The sequence below is a fragment of the Panthera leo genome, chromosome B2 (assembly GCF_018350215.1).
Source record: "Panthera leo isolate Ple1 chromosome B2, P.leo_Ple1_pat1.1, whole genome shotgun sequence".
NCBI lineage: Eukaryota > Metazoa > Chordata > Mammalia > Carnivora > Felidae > Panthera > Panthera leo.
The window spans coordinates 99,600,857-99,622,569 of record NC_056683.1 but is presented as its reverse complement, the minus strand read 5'-3'; the positions used below and the strand labels follow the sequence as shown (position 1 = coordinate 99,622,569).

The window sequence follows — 21,713 nt, the reverse complement described above, 5'->3', positions numbered from 1 at the left end:
CTATCTCCTAAGAGTTTGTTAGAAATGTAGACTCTCAGCCCCTATCCCAGGCAGTACTGAATTCGAATCTGCATTTTAACAAGCAACTCAAATGCACATTACAGTTTGAGAAGCGCTAGTCTAGTGCTCTACCCTTGCAGACTGAGAAAAGGATCCCTCACTCAGGAAATGTGAAAACAAAAAACCAAGAGCCACTACGTACAACTGCATGAAAATCTGTAATAATCACGATAAAAATTTCAGTTAAAAAAAAGGAACGTTTCTGGGCGCCTGGGTGGCTCAGCCAGTTGAGTGTCTGACTCTTGATTTTGGCTCAGGTCACGATCCCAGGGTTGTGGGATCAGGCTCTGTGCTGAGCATGGAGCCTGCTTAAGATTCTCTCCCCTTCATGCTCTCCAAAAAAAAAAAAAAAAAAAGGAACATCTCTAACAAACTTGGAATCACACCTCAAGCTTTTTTGTATCCCTTCTCTGCCACCTCTACCCCCACTGCACCCCCAGAGTATAGGAAAATATCAAACCCACATGATATCTGTGAGTTCACATATGCAAACACACACACATTCACAGCACTGTGAACAAAACAACTGGCTCTTAACACACACAGATACAGGGTATCCCAGAAGAACAGATGTTCTTCCATTAAGAGCTTTAAGCTCGATTTTAGTGATAACTTTTAAGTGGCAAGACTGAGTGATACGTTGCTATGGTTTTATTTATTTATTTTTTTTATAAATAAATTACAAGTCTTCAAACTGACAACCAGTCCATCAACTATAGTGTCCATGTACTGTGGACACAAAATTCAAGTTGTTTCTGAAACTTTATCTGGTAGGAGGAAATTCTCTTTTTACCTCTTTACCCAGGAAATTACATTGATGAGAAATTAAGAACTTTTTTAGGTGTTTAAAATTATAAATTACTTATACAGGCCTGGCTGGTGCAGTCAGTAGAGCATAAGACTCTTGATCGCAGAGTCCTAAGTCTAAGCCCCACGTTGGGCACAGAGATTACTTTTAAAAAATAAATTAAATAAAAACTATATAAATTACTTACACTTGTCCCTTACATTTTTATGTACTTCCCTAATCTTCCAGCATGACCTTTCTTTGTATAAATTACTTATACTTGACTCTCATTACTTTTATATAATAAAAACTGATTTTTAGGGGCACCTGGGTGGCTCAGTCAGTTGAGCGTCTGACTTCAGCTCAGGTCATGATCTCACGCTAGTAAGTTCGAGCCCCGTGTTGGGCTCTGTGCTGACAGCTCAGAGCCTGGAGCCTGCTTCGGATTCTGTGTCTCCCTCTCTCTCTGCCCCTAACCCATTCACATTCTGTCTGTGTCTCTCAAAAATAAATAAACATTAAAAAAATTTACAAAAACTGATTTTTAAAAACAATTTTTCTTTAAAAAATAAGAGTAACTGAAAAATGCTCTCAACGTCTTCTTGGACTTTACTATGAAAATACAATTAAACTGAAATTCACCTATTTCCCTCATAGTAAGCTGCATTTGAACAGGCTAAAAGCATAGTGGTAAAGGACATAAAATAAAATGTCAAGGGAAAAAAAGGCATAACTCGGAGTTAGCCTATCCAGTGCTCCACAAACAAAAAGATTCTCCCCTATCGGGTTTGTTGGCCTGGCCTATGGGGAACCTTCCATCCCCACATTAGTTCACTCGGTTTGGTACCTATATCACTTTCAGTGACTTCTGAGGGTTTCTTTTTCCCAGCTCAAACTTTTTAGTTCTCTTAAACCTTGATTCTATAGGTACCAGAGCGTAGCAAACACACTCTAAGGCGACCCCCTATGAGTCACATCTCTGTATTAGCCTCTCCCCTGGAGTTTGGGTAGAATTTATGACTTGCTTCCCGCCAAGCGCAGAGGGCAAAGGTGATGGGAGGTCACTCCTGTGATTATGTTATAGAAGATTCCAGCAGAGTGGACTCAGGTGAGAGGTTCTCCTGCTGGCTTTGAAGAAATAGGCTGCCATGTTGTGAGAGGATCTACAGAGGCCTGCTTGGCAAAAAAAAAAAAAACCCAAGAAAACCCGTGGGAGGTTCTGGGAATTGGTGCCGGTGCTGGCTGACAGCAAAACAACAGAGACCTCAGCCTACCACAGCAAGGAACTGAGGATTGTCAACCATCGCACACATGGCCCCGGAAGAGAACCCTATGCTCCAGAAAGGAGCACAGCCCTACCCGACGACTTGACCGCAGCCCCACGAGACCCTGAGCAGAGGATCCGGGGAAGTCATGCCCAAATTCCTGACCCAAGAAACTGTGAGATAATAAATGTCCAAACTGCTAAATCTGCTCTTCAGCAAGAGAGAGCTTCACTCTTGGTTACTCACAGATCAATAGACACTTACCTAAGAACTGCTTAGGATGAATGCTAATTCTTGGAATTGTACTAAGTCTTATCCTTCCAATATGGAAATACATCATCAAACTTTCACAATGCCTATAATCTCACATGGCCATTCACATTATGGTTTGTGGAACTCTAGTGGATTTTCCAGTTTGGATTTCCAAATTTGCTGCCATGTTCTTATTACCATCCTTCTCTCCTCGAGCTGCATCTTCTACCCCTTAAATGTAGAGGCTGCAGACAGAATCCCTGTTCCAGCAAGCCTCCCGGCTGCCAAACAGTAGCAACTGCCTAAATTCCACCAACCTGAGAAAACGCACTAAATGCAGCAGTGGTGGTCTCCAAGTTCCAGCTGGAAGTACAACACAAAAAGAGCAAGAATAGGCGTTTTACTGTACATTTCTCCACCAGCCTTCTCCAAAAGTGCTAGATTATTAACATAAACGATTATCGCAGCAGGTAGAGAAGGTGAGTGGGCAGTGGTTAAGAAAGATACTGTATTTCGCTTAGGAAAAAACAAAGGCAAAATTATAGAAATGAGATAAGAGAAAGCAAACATACCGCAATCGAGTAGAAATTAACTGTTATTCACCATAAAACTAACAAAAACTATCATCAGTGCTAGTCATTTGCCACGCTCCTATGAAGTACCCTTTGTGATCTCTGGACCCCTAAGCTATCAAGCCACTTTCTACTCATTATTTTGGCTTCCCAGATATTTCAAACTCAGAAAGGAAGAGCCCTAGATGGGTGATACAAATATTCCCAACACTGGAAAAGACTGCGCCTCTTTGTAAATTAAACTAGCAGCCTAGTTTACGGTGTTAACAATGTGATTACCAGCCAGACTCAACGAGGAGCGAGTCCTGGAAATGCAAGGCTCAGACCCAGAGCCTGTTGCTAAGGTAGACACTGTCCACAGCTGTACTAACATAGTAACTCTGAAGAAACAGCTTTTCAAGTTGGAACATCGCGCCTCCAAATCCTGCTTGAACATCAAGAAAGTCAGCATATAAAAATAACTTTTCTCTTTAAAATATCTGTAAAAATAGTAAAATCTCCATAACTGAATGGATTACTGTTTAAGACACTGATTGTAACATGCAACATTACTTCGTATATGTACATGGACAACCATCAGTTAAATTTTGTCAGTGTTAAGAGACTACTGACTGTAAGACAAAGTCTGATTTCAGAGATGTTAAAAATGTGAAAATAAATGTGAAAAAAAGGTGCATCTTAGAATGGATGAAATACTAAAAATGTGTTTTGCAAATCATTATTAAACATGGAGTCTCTTAAACTGACACGTATTCACAATTGGTACTATGCTTAAAACTATCAACTTTGCTTCATTTCTCATTTGAAAGGAAGAATGGATGGCACTTAATTTCTAACAGACATCTTGCACAAACTTTTTTTTTTTCCCCTTGCATATACTTTAAATAAAAAAACTTATGGATTCCTAGTTTGAAAACCACCTCAGTTTCACTTTTGGAATCACAGGTCAGGAGAGAAGATAAATGAGGCCTGCGTAAGTTGAGTGACTGAGTGCAGGACCAGATAAGTAGGAAGCAGCAGTCAAGGTTTGAAGCCAGGTCTCTCGGGTCCCGTTCTGTGTTCTCTTCATAGAAATCAGAAATCAGAAATCAAATGAGGATTAGCGTTTTCTGGTGCACTACTACAGAGAGGGCAAAGCAATGAAAAAAATCCCTGTCCACTTGCAAAGTTGCTCTTTTATGAAACGACGCTTGTCAACTTCCCTGGCAGAATACTGATGACTGATCATTTGTTCGGCTCATCGATTCAACTGCTAGACGGTTTCACACGCTATTAGAATGGCACCCAACCTCTCAACAACAAACACCTTCTTTGCACGCTCTGAGGGATGGAGACCATAAAACATTACTGACTCAGCCACGTGCCAAACACTAGCCTCACAACAAGATCCTGCTGCATGAGACCATTTGTTCTTTATGGAAAACTCTGGGAATTACAGAACCTCCCAAAACGTTTTAGCATTTGCTAAATGTACTCAGAGCTAGAAATTTTGATTCCCCAAAGCATGTTGAAAATCCGTTAATGCTCTGCTCTGGCTTCTTTAGAACTGGAGACTATTCAAGGAGGTCAGTAAATAATCCATCTTCTCTAGGTGTTAGTCCCTTTTAGCCTGGTTTCTTGCAAGGTGATTCACAGGGGACTTGCCAGTATTAACTGGAGAGGACTCCAACACCACCGCACTGGAGTGGGAGTGACTGGAGACTTCAGCTAAGGGCTCCGTCAGAATATTTCTAGATGTCTCTATTACGGAATTCCTCATTGTATCATTCATTTCAATCACTTCAAAATCCATTTCGTTCCATTTTTCTGCATCTTCTTCTTCATTGTCTTCCTCGTAGTCATTTAGCTCAGAACTAGAAAGCAAAGCTTTCTGGTCCTCGCTTTTTCTGTGTTCTTTCCGCTGTTGATCAAGAGGTGAGGTGGCGAGTTTATAGAGCACAGGAAATAAAACAGCAGTGGCTATCGATGCCCCCAAAGAGGTATACAAAACTACAGGCAAATCAGGGTATTCTCCCTGAAGAATTCCAATTACCGCAGGAATAGCCATTTCTCCCAGGGCAGCACCAACTACAAAAAAAGCTGCGGATTTCCCATGGATAGTGGTGTATTGCTCAATCCAAGAAACACCGCTGGGAAACGTGGTTGCCATCGAGGCCCCATACACTGACGTTGCTATCCAGAGACAAACTGGGCTCTTGTCGAAAAGCACCAGCAGTAAAGATGACCCCAGGCTGCCGATGTTGCTTAACACAATCATGGTTCCAGGTTGTAAACACGTAGCAAAGAAGATTGCCAGGCCCCTGCAGGCCGCAAAGGTCCCCCAGAAGATGGAGTTCAACCCAGCTGCTTCACTCTCCTTCATGCCGGCGTGGGTGGTCGCGAATGAGAAAACGTAAGAGCCATAGGTTACCTCAGCCCCCACATAAAAAAAGAAGAACAGAAAAAGCAGACACAGAAGGGCGTTGTGATATTTCGCTCTTCGAGACCTCTGAGCTGATGCTTTGGTTTTTTCCTGCCTTGAGCTTTTCTTCAAAAACAGAGCCAAAAAAAAGACAGAAACTACAAAAATGTAGGTACCGATAACAGCGTAAGCCCACAGTAAATTCAGATTGTCAGGTACTCCAAGTAGAGATTCTGAGTCAGCTTCAGACGACTGGTTGAGAGAACTGTGAGAGTCAGCTTCTGTGTGGTTGTCAGCAGACCCCGTCGTGCCCAATGCCAGTTTAGCCAGTAGTGGAGCCAAGAAGGCACCCAAGGCAAAACTGAAGTGTAAAGCCTGCATATGTGGGGCTCCTTTGTCCCCCCATATAGCCAAGATTAGGACGTTACCACCTACCAATGAAAGATGAGGAAAATGATTTAATCACAGAAACTTGGCAAAAACCCGTTTCATTACTATCAGAAAGAGGAAGAGCCTACTTTACGTGGCACTAGGTTTATATAACATTCTAAATGATCAGATGTTACAACTCGCTCAATTCTGTGATTAAGGCACTCTAACCTCCCACCACCAGAGAACTGGAAGCAGTGTAACATCACATACTCACAAATGGATTCCTCAAGCTAGTAAACCACTCCCTCCTAGAGCTAGGGACATTAGCCCAAGGCTTTTTATAACACAGTTCTAATACCAGGGTGGCAGGACGAGGGTGGATATTTATTTATAAACATTTTAAGTATATATTATCACCAGATACTGGTCAAATTACCAAGCAGCCAGTTGAGGGAAATGATTCATGTATATAACAGATGCAAAACACATGTTCAGAAACCTGAACACTATAGAGTTCTGCTGTGCCCATGACAGGTAACAAGGATACCTCCTCTACAAGGTGAAAGGGAAGAAGCATCAAGTCTTGGGTTTTCTTTCTGTTGTTTTTTTTTTTTTTTTTTAAACCAAACGAAGCCTAAAGTACAAAACATCCCCGATCTATTAAGTAACAGTAGAGCAAGGGATAAGAGTTGCTTTTAGGGGTGGACAAAAATGCCAAGCATATTATTTAGTAGGTTTTTAAAAGATACCAAGACCCATGGAGAGGATCTCCTGCAAGAAGGCAGGAGGTTTTGAGAGTAAACAAAAGAGCAGGAAAATAATACAGAGCACAGGTTGCTCAGAAAGGCAGAGTGCTTTTTAAAACTAGATAGCCGCTTCTAGGATTCCTCAGCCAACTGGTTCAACCTAGTAACCCATCAATTCCTCCCATACTACACTGATAAAGTTCTATCCCAAAATGAAAGCCCCTTCACCTGCACCATAGTTACCCACGTGGCGGACCCTTTCCTGTTTGGATACCATAAAGCAATAATCCCTCACTGAACAAAGTTCTTTAAATTCACTCCATGGTTGGCTGCTCAAAAACAGGTACCCTACTTGGCAAGAAGAGTAGTTGCCAAAAGGGTGGTTCTGACTGGGTGACCCCAGGAGCAATTCAGTAGGCTGGTGTCATTTTACACTGCAAATAACCATTTGGTGTCATCCATTCTACTTTTTCTAATAGGAAGTCCCCACTCCCAGACAGGACACTGAAGGGCTCACCGACCTGTATCCAGAATGCCAATTGAAACACCAAAGATGGACATCATGACAATCAGTAATCCCGCTGTCTTACAGAACGGAACAAGATAGAGACCAACTGTGGTGGCCAACATTGACAGCCCTGAGAAGAAAGGTAAATGTCAGCTATAAAAAACAATATCCGCGAATCAAGTCAACATCATAAAAACTATAAATAGAAGTAGGTGAAATTACAATTAAGTAATAGTAAGTGGATGAGAGGTTCAGCATCTACAAATGGTTATTTCCTTTACAAGCTTCCATAATCTTTATGGACTATAAAATCTAAGTTGTCCTAACAGGAGTTCATTTCTGGCAACGCTAATAATCAAATTAGATACCATAAGGCAAAGTTTTATAGCAAACCAGACAGCTCAAGAGAACCTAGAGGGATTTTTAGATAGGAGGTAAGAAATTAAAAAGAGAAAAATAAGATGCAATTACTATAGTTTGTTGTAGAAGTGTATTAAATAATTAGGTAGGGAATAGGGAGGGAAATACCACACAGATATGTGTTCTCAACCCACTTTGGAAATCTGAGTGGTTATTCATTTATTCATCAATAACAGTAAATTATTCTCCTTACTTCCAAAGCAGTTTTATCACATTAATCCAAATTATTTTATTTTTGAAAGAGAGAGAGAGAGAGAGAGAGAGAACGCAAGCAGGGGAGGGGCAGAGAGAGAGACACAGAGACACACACACACACACACACACAGAATCTGAAGCAAGCTCCAGGCTCTGAGCTGTCAACACAGAGCCCAACGCGGGGCTCGAACCCACAAACCATGTGATCATGACCTGAGTTAAAGTCGGATGCCCAAATGACTAAGCCACCAAGGTGCCCCAATCCAGATTTTCTTTAAACATATCTATTTATTCAGGGGCGCCTGGATGGCTCAGTCAGATAAGCATCTGACTCTTGATTTTGGCTCAGGTCATGATCTCACAGTTTGTGGGTTCGAGCCCTGCACTGGCTCTGTGCTGACAGTGCAGAGCCTGCTTGAGATCCTGTCCCTCTGCCCTTCCCCACTCGTGCTCTTTCTCTCTCAAAAAATAAACTTTAAACATATCTATTCATTCAAAAAGAGTAAGTTAAAAGCTTTGCCATCTATTCTGAGGGTGGGGTAGAGAGGTCTGGAGTCACCATTAACATGGGGCGGCAGGGACAAAAATTTAGCCTGTGTCATTTCACCCACCGTTCTCTCCCACCTTCATGCTCAGTCCAGGGTCTAGCCTGGGCAGGGTCAAGGAATTCATTCTGACCTATGGTGGCCCTAGGAGATCTGCCCTAAGCCCTGACAAGCCAAGATCTTTGGACAACTGGTATGTTGGCTGGTGGATCCAGGGGTGGTGCCTAAATTACAGTGATGGTCAGGAAGGCGAAGGACGGGTAGCACACCCTGGGGCTAATCTAAATTTCCAGAGGGGCCCAGCACAGATTCCCTATCACTGCAAAGATGAAAACAGGCATGCACCCATTTGAGTCGTCAACCACTCTGCAAGCTAGTATATTTCATGGTTGTTTTTTTTTTTTTTTAACGTTTATTTATTTTTGAGACAGAGAGCATGAACGGGGGAGGGGCAGAGAGAGAGGGAGACACAGAATCGGAAACAGGCTCCAGGCTCTGAGCCATCAGCCCAGAGCCTGACGCGGGGCTCAAACTCACGGACCGTGAGATCGTGACCTGAGCCGAAGTCTGACGCTTAACCGACTGAGCCACCCAGGCACCCCTATATTTCATGTTTTAAAACAAACTGCGAATTCCATAAAAGTTGCAAAGAGCTACAATTGGTGTTGTACTTACCCAAGAGTAGAAAATGATTCATGGCGTCAAGAAGAACTCCGCCAATCACAGAGCCACTCAAATATCCAAAGGCACGGCCCACAAAAATCAGAGAAAGACTGCTAATATTGCGGTTCACATTTGTTGCCAGATCTTGAAATGTGGGTCCCAGTATAGCAACACTCATTCCCTAAAATTTAAAAAGACAAAATCTCTTACTTGCAGCCATTAAAATAATGTCTACGTGGTAGCTTTCTTCCCTATTAAAAAGACAGGAGGGGATTTCAATGTAACATAGGGGAATATTTTAAGTCTTACAGCCAGGAAAATTTCAGGACGACAGTACTAGTTTACTGGAGCTTCAGGCTCCTTGTATCTGGTGTGTCAAATCCTACTGGTTTTCTAGTTTTGACAACTCTCAAGTTTTAAAAAAATATATATTTAATTTTTTTGGCTCTTTGCTGCAGTTTTGTTTCCTTTTCGAACAATACCACAAAAGACTCTGTTGTACCAACGGTAAAATGTAACATTAAAATAATTTTTGTCTTGGCATTTCAATATACTAGATTATATACAAATAATAGGAACTTAGAGGTTAAAAAATTTAATTATCAAGACATATTGTAATATTGTTCCTGTCTTTTTGATGTTGTTAAAACAGAGCAATATTTCTGGATGCACTTGGGGGTCCTTCCTCTGACACAACATCCGCAGGAGATAAGCAATTTAAATGTCTGAGTCTACATTTTTCTTCAAAGAAAACCCCGAGCCATCAGAGGATAGTTGCTGGACACATAAAAAAATGTTTCTATCGGTCTAGGCTTCAAGATTAATTGATTCTAATTGAACTGCTCTGCTCTAAAACTTGGGTGTGCCTCTTGCCCCAGCCAGAGCAGTCCCAGACTAAGGGCAGAGTGAGCATCTGGTATATGGAGGGAAGGCTGAGCTTCATCTCCAATCAAATTACTTCCCGCCTGCCAAGCGCTTAAAACAGGACCTGGCGCAAGGTGAGGACTCCCCAAGCGTCCGCAATGATTTTTCCTTTTTCCACATCAAAACATTCTAAGAATCCGTTGTGACTCCAGAGAAAGACGCTAAGTGACCAGAAGCGACTCTCCTCAGAGAACTCACCCTACCAAATCCCCAAGATCCCAATATTCCAGACAAGTGACGAGACGGAGAGGTCCAGAAATAAGGTAATGGCTGGAAGGTCAAGGGGTTGGTCAAAAGGCTCTTCTGGCCTTGCAGTTTACTCTTAAGAAAAACACCGAAGGATCTACGGGTTTGTTTTACATAAGATTGTGGGCAGAATAAGAGACACATTATTCCTGGCTCTACCACTTAAAGCCAGCTGTGTGGTCTGGAAAAGGCATTTTCCCTCTCTGGGTCTATTTCCCCATCTGCAAAAATAAGGAGGTGGCTATATTTTGTCAGACGAGGAAGAAGAGATCCCAGAAAAGCAGCTTTGTGTAATAATATGGGGTCTGTGTGGGCGCGAGGGGCAGGGGCTATAAACCTGGCAAACCCCCTTGCAGCTCCCCACCCCACGTAGGAGAAGGAGGACGGTTGGCTGGAGCTGGAAAATATATTAGGAAAATCACTTGACAATAACCCTCCAAGATTAGAACCGTGCCCATTTTTCGGATTAGGAAACTAAGTCTGGGGGCAGATGAATGCGCCCAAGGTCGCAGTTTGCAAGAGGCAGAGGCGAGACTCGAACTCGGAAGACCGCGTTCTCTGCAGGACGCCTGCTCACGCCCCCGGCCTGGGAGGATTCCAGCCCCCGGCTCTCACCAGACCCAGGAAGGCGGCACACAGGATCACGGTGATGAACCAGCGCAGCATGCTTCCCGCCCGGCGGCTCCGCCGGGAACCCGCCACCGCCTCATTCTCCGCCGCGGCCTCGGCCTGGAGGAGCCGCTGCCCGGCACCCGGGGCCCCGGCCCCGCGGAGTTCCAGCTCCAGCTCCAGCTCGGCGGCTCGGGAGAAGCAGTCCTGCTGCCGCCCGGCTTCTCAGCCGAGCCTCGGGAACTGGGAGCTGAGCCAGGGCCCCGCCCCTCCAGGCCCGGCCGTCCCCGCTGGCGCCACCTCCCCACCTTCCTGGCCCCCTTCAGGGCCGGGAAGTCCAACTTCGGAACTAGCCGGAGGTTGCAGGCCCGCGACGCGCGCCCTTCAGCCCTCAAGGTGCCTGGCGTGGGGGTCACGTGGCGGAAATGTGGCCTCTCGCCAACCCCAGCCTGCCTCAAACCGGAAGTTTATGTGGTTGCCTGGGAGACCGGACTTCGCCCTAGGGCCTGGGCATCACACACAGCTGAGCCCACAGAGGCCCCGCGAGCGGGCGCCGCGTGGCGGAGTGAGCTGAAGCTGCAGCTTGGGACCCGATCGATCGTGAGGAAAGACGCGGCCACACTGCCCCGAGGAAATGCGGACCGAGGTTTGCAAGGTATGGCTTTGCGACCGCTCCCTGGGTCTCCTCGCTGGGCAAAGGAAGCCCGGAGGTCTATGTCTTAGCTCCCTAGAATTGCTGCCCTCGTGCCTTTGAACTATGTCGTCCATCTGTCACTCCACAGCATTTGTTGAACCTCATGGAAGCGTTCACGGGTATCATCTCAATTAACGCTCATAACACTCCAAATTCCATGTTATCCTCGTTTTACAGAGAGGAGAATTAAGTCATAGAGAATAAGTAGAAACTTGCCCAAGGTCAGTCAGCGAATAAGGGGCTGTACGTACACAGTGTAACAATAGCTCAAGAGAAATCTGGACCCAAAGCCGAGGTTTCAAGCACACTCTGGCCTCAATCCGTGCGAAGAATACCGTTGTTGTAAGAAAGCGGAGCAGGACGTGGGTTTTTAGGATCCCTGAGTAAAAGGTATACCGCCGGAGGAGGAAAGGCCTTGTCTTTATCCGATTCCAGCTTTTTGATTCCTTTTGCCCTTTGACCGGACCACAGCCTCAAAACGCGTAAATATTGTTCTTTATTGTCTATTGGAAATGCTCTTTTGCACCTGGTTTCTTTTACCCACTTAGGCTCCCGGACTACAAACCTGAGCCTCCTCATCATTTCCCTTCCAACCCATCTCTCCAGCCCCATCCATTTGGTCATTAAGCCCTTCCCAATTTACCTCAAAGTACAGATGCTGTGATTTAAGGGAACGTGTTTTAGATTGCAGAGTCCGGGAAGGCCTCTGAGAAGAGTTTGCTGTGGTTGAAGCAAAAGGTATGCGTATTAAAGAGAATAGAGGATGATAGAAGAGGTAGGTTAGATGCACATTACCCAGGGTCTTGTACGCCATCCAGAGGAATTTGGTCTTGAGCTCCATGCTTCAACTCACTGAGATTTAATATATTCTGTAGGAATTCAAGCTTCACAATATTTTATCTTTATCACCTGAAACCGAACTCCTCCTTTTCCTAAAGAAATCTGCTCCTGCTCTGGGATACTCCATGCTGATACCACCAGCCGCCTGGCGATCTTTGTAAGGAATGTGAGATCCTGCCTTGCTGCTTCCTTCTTTCTCCTCGGTTTATCTCCAAGTCCTGCCAGTTTTATTTCCACAGATATTTCTAAAACTATGCTATGATCACAGCCTACTTTTATTTTTTTTTTTAACGTTTTTATTTATTTTTGAGACAGAGAGAGAGAAAGAGAATGAACGGGGGAGGGGCAGAGAGAGAGGGAGACACAGAATCGGAAGCAGGCTCCAGGCTCCGAGCCATCGGCCCAGAGCCCGACGCGGGGCTCGAACCCACGGACCACGAGATCATGACCTGAGCCAAAGTCAGACGCCCAACCAACTGAGCCACCCAGGCGCCCCAATCACAGCCTACTTTTAAAACTTGATCACCTCTCACCAAAACTATCCCCCTAAGCTCCTAATTAGGTTTCTCTCCGCTAGTCTTCTGTTCTCCCATCTTTCACCCCTGAGTAGTTCAGTGAAATGAAAACCTGCGGTATAAAACCCTTCAACTCCTCAAGAATAAAATCCATCTTCCTCTGCCGCAACCCACCTCTCTAGCTTTATCTCATTATTTACATTCCAACAGCATCAAAATTGCTATTAGCTCTTTACATGTTTTTTCTCTCTTCCATACCTTTGATCATATTGTCCCCTCTTGTCCAAAATGCCTTCCTCTTTCACCTGCTGCAGGAGAGGCTGCTAGCTATGCATCAAAATCCATTTGCCTTTTCTTCCTAAGTAACGAAGCTATAACCCAGTGTGTGACTCCCCCAGCTCCACTACATCTCCCAGCTGAATTTGTAGTTAGGATGCCATTAGAATGTGAGCAGAAAGGCCAGAGACAATGCCTCCCTCTGTGATATGAGAGAAAAAACCTGTTTTTTAAAATCACTGAATTTTTGTTACAGCACCTTAGTCTCCTGTAACTAAGAGCATCTGCCTTATTCCTGCCTGTCTTCTCAATAATCATACTTATTTTAAAGAATTTAAGAGAGAGGCACCTGGCTGGCTCAGTTGGTTAAGTGTCTGACTCCTGATCTCAGCTCAGTTCTCAATCTGTGACTTGCAGCCCAGCATTGGGCTCCACGCTGGGTGTGAAACCTACTTAAAAAAAAAAAAAAAAAAAAAAAAAGAATTTAATATAAAAAAATAAGGATTTTTATATTAACCTAGATAGTTAGATTTGCTGCTGCTCCTCCTCCTTCATTCCTAAACATCCACGTTTCCTTCTGGGTATCCTTTCCCTTCATCCTCAGCGTTTTTTAGGGCAGGTCTACTGACAGCAGCTTTTTAAGTTTTCCTTCATCTAGGAATGTCTGTATTTCACCTTCATTACTGAAAATGTTTTCACTGGATATAGGCTTCTGATTCTTGTACTTTACTTTCCACACCTAGAGGTGTTGTTCCAGTGTCTTCCGGCTACCCTGAGCTCTGCAGTCATTTGATCTTTGCTCTTTATGTAGTGTTTCATTTTTCTCTGGCTGCTTTCAAGATTTTTTCTTTATCGCCGTCTTTCAGTAGTTTGATTTTGAGAGATCTAGGCCTGATTGTGTTTGAATTTAAGTGTTGGAGTCCACCAAATTTCTGGAATCTGTAGATACGCCCTTTACCAAATTTGGGAAGTTTCTAGCCATTACTTTTTCACATGATTTTTTTCTCAGCCTCCTTCACCTGTCTTTCTGGGACTCGAATGACTTATACGTTAGACCTTTTGATGTTGTTGCACAGGTCCCTGATGCTCCTGTGTTCGGTTTTTTTCCCCAGGCTTTTTATCCCCTTCTCTTCAGTTTAGATAATTTCTGTTGACTTATCTATGTTCAAGTTCACTGCTGCTTTCTTCCATCATCTCCATTCTGATATTGTACCCATCTAGTGAATTTGTTTCTTTCACATTCTGTACTTTTCAGTTCAAAATTTCCACTGAGTTCTTTTTTATGCTTTCTCTGCTGAAAATGTCTTTACATTTGTATCACGTGTGTTTCTTTACCTCCTGCAACATGTAATAGCTGCTTTAGAGTCTTTGTCTGAAAACTCCAACACCTGTGTTATCTTGGGGTTGTTATGGTGATTGTCTTTTCCCCAAGGATTTGGCCACAGCTTCCTGGTTTTTTGTGTGACAGGTGTTAACCTTAAAACTAAAACAGCCAGTTGTTTTACCAGCAAAAAAAAAAAAAAAAAAAGGACTTATTTGTGACTAGCATAGAATTGCAGTCTGGAACAGGAAGCTACCACAAAACCATTGGCAAGTCCAGAGAACAAAGGGGAGGAATACTCATAGAGGAAAGAGGAGAGTTGGGAGAATTATTATGAACAAAATGTCCACTGGAGTAAACCGGGAATTCACAGTATGCTGGATTTTCATTGGCTGACTTGTGACATTCTGTCATTGGCAGGGCTGTTGCCAGAGGAGGAGGAAAACCTCTCTTCCTTCTTGCTAGGATAGTCAGGTAGTATTTAGAAGTAGTCCCCAACTTACTATGCAGCAAGGTATGTCTCCTGCTGTTGGATCTGCAATTAAGGATGAGTGGTGGGGTGAAAGAGCTCCTCCTGCTGGCCTCTTGACTCTATTTTACTTATTTTATTTTATTTTATTTTATTTTATTTTATTTTATTTTATTTATTTTTTTTTATTTTTTTTATTTTATTTTATTTTATTTTATTTTTTTATTTTATTTTATTTGTATTTATTATTGAGAGAGAGAGAGAGGGAGTGAGAGCACAAGCTGGGGAGGGGCAGAGAGAGAGAGAGAGGGAGACTCAGAATCTGAAGCAGGCTCCAGGCTGAGCGCTCAGCGCAGAGCCCAATGCAGGGCTCGAATTCACCAACTGTGAGATCATGACCTGAGTGGAGGTCGGACACTTAACCGACTGTCCTTGACTCCATTTTAAACAAAGTTTCCTTCCATTAATTTTTACACAGGTTGTTTTCTATCGTATCGTGGACATTGTGACAGTTAACATGGTGCTGCCCTTGGATCCTGTTAAAATCCTCCTCTGGAGAATATATGTTTGTTTAAGCAGACTTTCAACCTGGTTGAGTTCACATTACAGGTTTTGTATCACCTTCTGTGGGTGAGGATTTCATTCTCAGTTCGGTTTTCAAAGCCTCTGCTCCGTTGCTCTGGGTCTGTCCTGAACATGTACCGCTCAGGGGTTAGTCTGAGATTTTGCCTGTGGTTTGACTCAGTTGTCAAAGCCTTTGCTTTGCTGCTTTAGCTAAAAACAAGTGCAACTCAGCAGTGAACGAACCTAAGACTTAAAGTGGTTCCTACACAAAGTTAGGAATCACCTTCTGTAACCCTGTCCTCTCCCCCCTCCCTCCTCACTTTCCAACTCACAGGGGAACCTTTTCTCAGTATCCCTGGATACAGGACAGTGTTTCTCTCAGAGTTTTAGCTACTCAGGCAGCCGAACAGTTCCCTGGGGAACTTGGGCCTCCCCTCAGGACAAAATCACAAGAGAAAGGAAAAAAAGGCCACGAAACCCATCCCCCTTGCAGGTTTCTTTTTCAAGCTGTGCCTCTCCTTCACAGTCTTTTACTTTTCAGAATCCTCAGGCAGTTGCTGCCTGTATTTTGTGATGAGTTTTTAGTTGTAATCGGTGGGAGAGATGGACGAGAGTAGACTTACGATGCCAAAGCCATCCCAGAACTCTCCCTACCTTTAAGAACCTGCTGGGGTGCCTGGGTGGCGCAGTGGGTTAAGCATCTGACTTCAGCTCAGGTCACGATCTCACGGTCCGTGAGTTCGAGCCCCGCGTCGGGCTCTGGGCTGATGGCTCAGAGCCTGGAGCCTGCTTCCGATTCTGTGTCTCCTTCTCTCTCTGCCCCTCCCCCCTTCATGCTCTGTCTCTCTCTGTCTCAAAAATAAATAAAAACGTTAAAAAAAAAATTAAAAAAAAAAAAAAAGAACCTGCTTAGGTGTTCCCTCCTCTCCATCTCGAGGCTGTTTTAGTTTCCCTCCTTTGTGCATACTTTCCAAGAGCCCACCTACGGAATGTTCCTCTTTATGTATCATCTTTTCTACCCATGCTCAGAGTGTCCGAAGGGCCGGTACTGTGTCTTATTTATCCTTCAGCACAGTGCCCGGCACACAGTGGGTCTTCAGTAAATATTGAACGTAGACTTTCTTTGGTTGCCCTAACCAAAAATCTGAATTCCTGTGTAGCCATGCCGCTCCTCAGTTTTCTCACACGTTCTAGCTTGTGTTATAAATATTTTAGCACTTACCTTTAGTTTCCTGGGTAGATTGTAAGCTCAGAAGGTTTTGCTTCTCTATCTCCCGTGTAACATGTATTATATACTCAATAAATATTACTTAATTGAGGATCACTGAACTGATTTTAAAGTGTTTAAATTTTTTTTTTAACGTTTATTTATTATTGAGTGACAGAGACAGAGCATGAGCAGGGGAGGGGCAGAGAGAGGAGGAGACACAGAATCCGAAACAGGCTCCGGGCTCTAGGCTCTGAGCTGTCAGCACAGAGCCCCATGCGGGGCTCAAACCCACAAACTTCGAGATCACGACCTGAGCCGAAGTCTGTCGCTTAACCGGCTGAGCCACCCAGGTGCCCCTCAAGTTAAATGTTTTAATTCATCATGATTAAACTTTCAAAAACAAACCTCCTCTAAATGGAAGGATCTATTTTCTAATTCTACCCCCACCCCGCCCTTTCACTCCTAAAAATAGCAGGATATTTTTTCCAATTGCCTCCAGAGGTCACTCACCACCTTTTAAGAAAAAAAAAAAAAAAAAAGGGTGTAAAATGGAGTATCGCTTCATGCAGTTTTCTCTCTAGGCCAATTTGTGAGAATAACTTCTGTGCGAGACAATTCAGGAGAAATAAAAATATTGAAGGGCTCTTTTTTTCAGTTGAAAATAAATATAGCTTTATTGTTTCCTTGAAAAAATTGGTATTTTACAATCTACATGATAATGTATCAGAAAGGAAAATATCTGGACCTTAGTCATTAATATGGTACTATATTGGCGTATTTGTGAAATGGCAACAAGGAGGGAGATTTTTTCATTTAAAAAAATTTTTTTACATTTATTTATTTTTGAGAGACAGCATGAGCAGGGGAGAAGCACAGAGAGAGGGAGACACAGAATCTGAAGCAGCCTCCAAGCTCTGAGCTATCAGCACAGAGCCCGACACAGGACTCAAACCCACGAACCATGAGATCATGACCTGAGCTGAAGTCAGACGTTTGACTGAGCCACCCAGGAGCCCTGGATTTTTCATCTTTTAACTTGAAATTTTATCTTGAGTAAGAGTGAGACGTTAGACGGATCATGCTTGGGGACTGCACATCACTGTTAGGACCTATTCAATCTAAATTCTCTGGAGGGACCATTCTTTTTACTTTATCAAATAATATCTAATTAGTCCTTAAAGCACATCATGGAAAAACGAGGTGTCATTAACTATTTCTATCAGTATGCTAAATTGTGGTGTCTGGGGCACCTGGGTGGCTCAGTTGGTTAAGCGTCTCTTGGCTTCAGCCCAGGTCATGATCTCATGGTGCATCACCTGAGGCAGAACAAATGTGATAGAAGTTTATTGAATACATTGCAAGGGAGCGGCAGGCAGGACAGCAGAGGAGAGACTTCAACGAGGTGTGGTGGGGGGCTGTACCTAAAGGGGGAAGATGAGAAGATATGGTGATGTATGGAATTCTCCCTTTTTTGGTAACTGCCTGGTTGTAAGTAGCCCCTTGGTCAGTTGTGGCCTATGGATATTTTGAGGTGGGTCATCTGCCGTGCCTGTCTGTATTTAGCCAGGGGGTCACTGTGGGCCCTTTCTACATTCCATTCATTGCTCAAGCCTGTTGCCTAAAAGCAGCCTCTATGTAAATGATCATTCTTTAACTTTAGCATTAAAAACCCAGTCTAGGTTTGCCTGGGTGGCTCAGTTGGTTAAGTGTCTGACTTTGGCTCAGGTCATGATCTTGCAGTTTGTAAGTTTGAGCCCCACGTCAGGCTCTGTGCTGACAGCTCAGACCCTGGAGCCTGCTTCAGATTCTGTCTCTCTCTCTGCCCCTCCCCCCTCTTAAAAATAAACAAACATTAAAAAAAAAAAAAGTCTGTTACAACCAACTCTCAGAAAGATTTAATTTCAGCAAAATAACTTTTGTTTGTACTATATAGTTTGAAAAGTTTAAAATAATACTGAAAGGATCTGACTTCGGTGTCTGGAATTTTTTATCTCATTAAAAATAAAAACTTACTGATTTTTAAATTTCCTTTTTTTTAAAAAAAATCAAAACTTAGAATTTCCTTTTAGTTGGATTCCTTTAGTTGGATTCATTGTAACATTCAAGGCTATAGAACTCTTTGATCTACCATCATAATGGTCTCCTATGCTGTTTAGATCAGATAAAATCTTTGGCATACTGTACTGTTATTAGCCAAACTCAGCTTATCAGGAGAATAAAAGCAACCCATGGGGCGCCTGGGTGGCTCAGTCAGTTAAGCGTCCGACTTCAGCTCAGGTCACGATCTCACAGTCTGTGAGTCCGTGAGTTCGAGCCCTGCGTCGGGCTCTGGGCTGCCGGCTCAGAGCCTGGAGCCTGTTTCCGATTCTGTGTCTCCCTCTCTCTCTGCCCCTCCCCCGTTCATGCTCTGTCTCTGTCTCAAAAATAAATAAACGTTAAAAAAAAAAGCAACCCAAAGTTGAGAGCTTGCCTACTATAGGCTTAAATAGAAACGGACTAACATTTCTTAATGTACTAAGTGCTTCAGGAGCAATTAGAGTTGTCTGCATAAAAAAGGAAACTACTTTAGGGCTTTAAGTGCTCTGTAAGAAATATGATCTTCCCTGTGTCTGTACACAGAGGCAGCCACTTATCCAGAGCTGGATACTACTCTGCTCCAGAGCAAAGCCATTCTTGTTTAATCTCTGCCATCTAATATCACACTAGCTACTACCTGCTTGGAAAAAGTCCAGCTCCTTTGCAGAAATCCCTACAATGACAGGGACTACTGTGTTGCTAAACTAGGAACAAACACCAGGAACAGTATTTTTTTTTTTTAATTTATAAGCAAACTAAATAAAAGCCCACCTCATCATTGATTTAGTCATTAAATAGTTATTAAATAGCTAGTCCGTGCCAGGCATTGATCTAACAGTGAAAAAACAGACAAAAATTCTCGCTCTCATGGACAAGGTAGAAAATGAACAAAGGCGTTTGTAATGTGTTGATAGTGATAGTAACCTACCGAAGAACAAAGAATAAAGGGGATAGAGAGTGATTGAGAGGGTGTATTTTTAACTAAGGTAGTGTTGCAGAAGGCTCCTGGGAGTGACATTTGGACAGAACCCTAACTGAAGTGAGAGAACCAGCCATGCCGAGCATACCAGAGAGAACAGCAGGGACAAGCCTCCAGGAGCAGGAGCCAGCTTGGTGTGTTTGAGAAGTAAAAAGTCTGGTGTGGCTGGAGCCGTATGAATGAAGGGAGAGTTGGTAGAAAATGAGGACAGAGCAAGCAGGGTTCCTGGGTACACACCCAAGCCTTATGTTAAGGACTTTCTGGATGTGTTGAAAGAATACACTAGAAAGGAGCAGGATGGAGAGCCGAGAGAATGGAGGTCTAATTGAGAGGTTATTTGGTTAGGTGCAGATACTTGTATTTCTGAGAGTGGTCAGATTTGGGAAGTTACTGAAGCTAAAAACAGTAGTATTTGCTAATTGTTAGAAATAAGCCCATCGACCCATCAAAGGAGGGATGCGGAGACTTGGAGCACAGTGAAGCGAGGCTTTAATCAATGTTCTTGCGAGAGTGGGTGTCTGATGGACAGGCACACTCAGGCAGTCACAGCAGACAATTTATCTCCTAGCATGCAAGTCCCTCCCCTGGTTCCTCATTGGCTGAGCACTACAGAGCTTACAGCCTTACCCAGAAGTCACCTATGCCCATATAAGACAAAAAGTAGTCTGATCGGAACAAGTGTACCTTCCCTGAGATGATGCAGAGACTTTCAGTCCCTCCTTTGTTCTTTGGAGCATGCTCATTGCAAAGCCCATGAAAATAAGCCTGCAAAATGGAGAGGGGAAGAAGAACCAGGAAGGGAAGTGTCTAAGGGTTTGGGACTCCATTGTGGGGGTTTGTACATATTTCCAATAGGGTGTAAACCTACTGTTAATTAGCACAGCTTTTATTTAGTATGTCTGAAAATGAATCATCTGCCTTACTTCTCACACTAATGGACTGGGCATGTGAGACAAAGAATATATAAAGTATAAAAAAATGACTTCAAGGATTTTTACTTATGTCAAAGAAAAACTAGAGCTGAATAGTAGTTGAAGCCAAAAACAGATTTTACTCAGGGACTATTGCAATAGGGGGAAAGTATAGAACTGGGCTCAATTTTATTTATTTATTATTATTTTCAATGTTTATCTTTGAGAGAGAGAGAGACAGAGAGACAGAACGTGAGGGGGCAGAGAAGGGCAGAGAGAGAGGGAGACACAGAATCGGAAGCAAGCTCCAGGCTCTGAGCTGTCAGCACAGAGCCTGATGCGGGGCTCAAACTCACAAACCATGAGATTATGACCTGAGCCAAAGTCTGATGCTTAACCAACTGTGCCACCCAGGCACCCAGAACTGGGCTCAATTTTAAATACAAGGAAAAGTGGGAATCTATAGCCAAGGGGCTCGGTGCAGGAGGAGGTTAGAAAATTACTAGGAGGAAACATCAGGGGTAAGGGGGGATTCTGGCTAAACCAACCTAACAGGATTCTTGCTGAAGGCAGGCCAGGGTGATCAGACATCACCAGGGGAACAGTAGAGATTGAGGGACCCAATCAGATGCCAACAGGATTCTGGCTAAAGTTGGGCAATTCAAAGATGGACACAGAAGTCCAAAGTCCAGGCCTTATTGGGAAGAGAATTCAGAAGAGCCTGACTAAAATTTGGTCAAGAGACTGTTCACTAAGCTACTGGTGAATAATAGTCCTCTTTATTCAGATGGAGAAGATTGTGGAAGGAGCACAAATTCTCCTGGGACATGGAAGAAAATCAAGAATTCTGGCTGAATGTGTTAAGATTATATTTGTATAATTAAATGAAGGCATCAAGTGGGCAGCCAGATATTCCACTCAATAGAAGGAGGAAACACTAGATATAAACTGGGAGTTAGCACGTAGATGGCATTTCATCCTATGTAACTGGGTAAGATTGCCTCAGTTGTGAGTATAGACCAAAGAGGGCCAGGGACTCAGTAATCCCTGAGGCCACGCCACGTGTAAAGGTAGGGAAGGTGAGGAGCTTCCCACAAAGGAGCCTAAGAGAAGAGGAAAATTAGGAGAGTGATTTTTAAAAGTTTAAAATCACTTTTAAAACCCAAGTGATCACCTGTAATTCCTGTGGAGAATACACTGGATTTAAAGAATCACGGTCATGTTGGATAATTATGTAATTTTCCTCAGCCTCCCTTTCCGAATGCATGGGTTAAAGTAGATAGCTCTGAGGTC

At 43.4% G+C, this 21,713-nt stretch overlaps 1 protein-coding gene, 1 long non-coding RNA gene and 1 other non-coding gene across 12 annotated transcripts in view; 1 reads left to right on the top strand and 2 right to left on the bottom strand.

Moving 5' to 3' along the window:
* Positions 1-1,403: 1,403 nt before the first annotated feature.
* Positions 1,404-10,973, bottom strand: MFSD4B (major facilitator superfamily domain containing 4B). Its single transcript, XM_042939612.1, is given in 5 exon segments — positions 1,404-4,559; positions 4,561-5,768; positions 6,977-7,093; positions 8,799-8,967; positions 10,572-10,973. Coding segments are annotated over 5 exon segments (1,581 nt in total). The 5' UTR covers positions 10,623-10,973; the 3' UTR covers positions 1,404-4,523.
* A 71-nt stretch (positions 10,974-11,044) lies between these two features.
* The window catches only part of LOC122220284, a 58,274-nt gene continuing 47,605 nt past the window's right edge, over positions 11,045-21,713 (top strand). For 4 of the 10 annotated variants that reach the window (XR_006202769.1, XR_006202775.1, XR_006202766.1 and 1 more), the window contains exon 1: positions 11,045-11,220. This is a non-coding gene — a long non-coding RNA (uncharacterized LOC122220284). The remainder of the gene's footprint in view (positions 11,221-21,713) is intronic. The other 6 variants (XR_006202774.1, XR_006202767.1, XR_006202773.1 and 3 more) reach the window with 3 other exon arrangements.
* TRNAQ-UUG lies at positions 12,506-12,590 on the bottom strand. Its single transcript has one exon. It is a non-coding gene; the product is annotated as a tRNA-Gln (tRNA).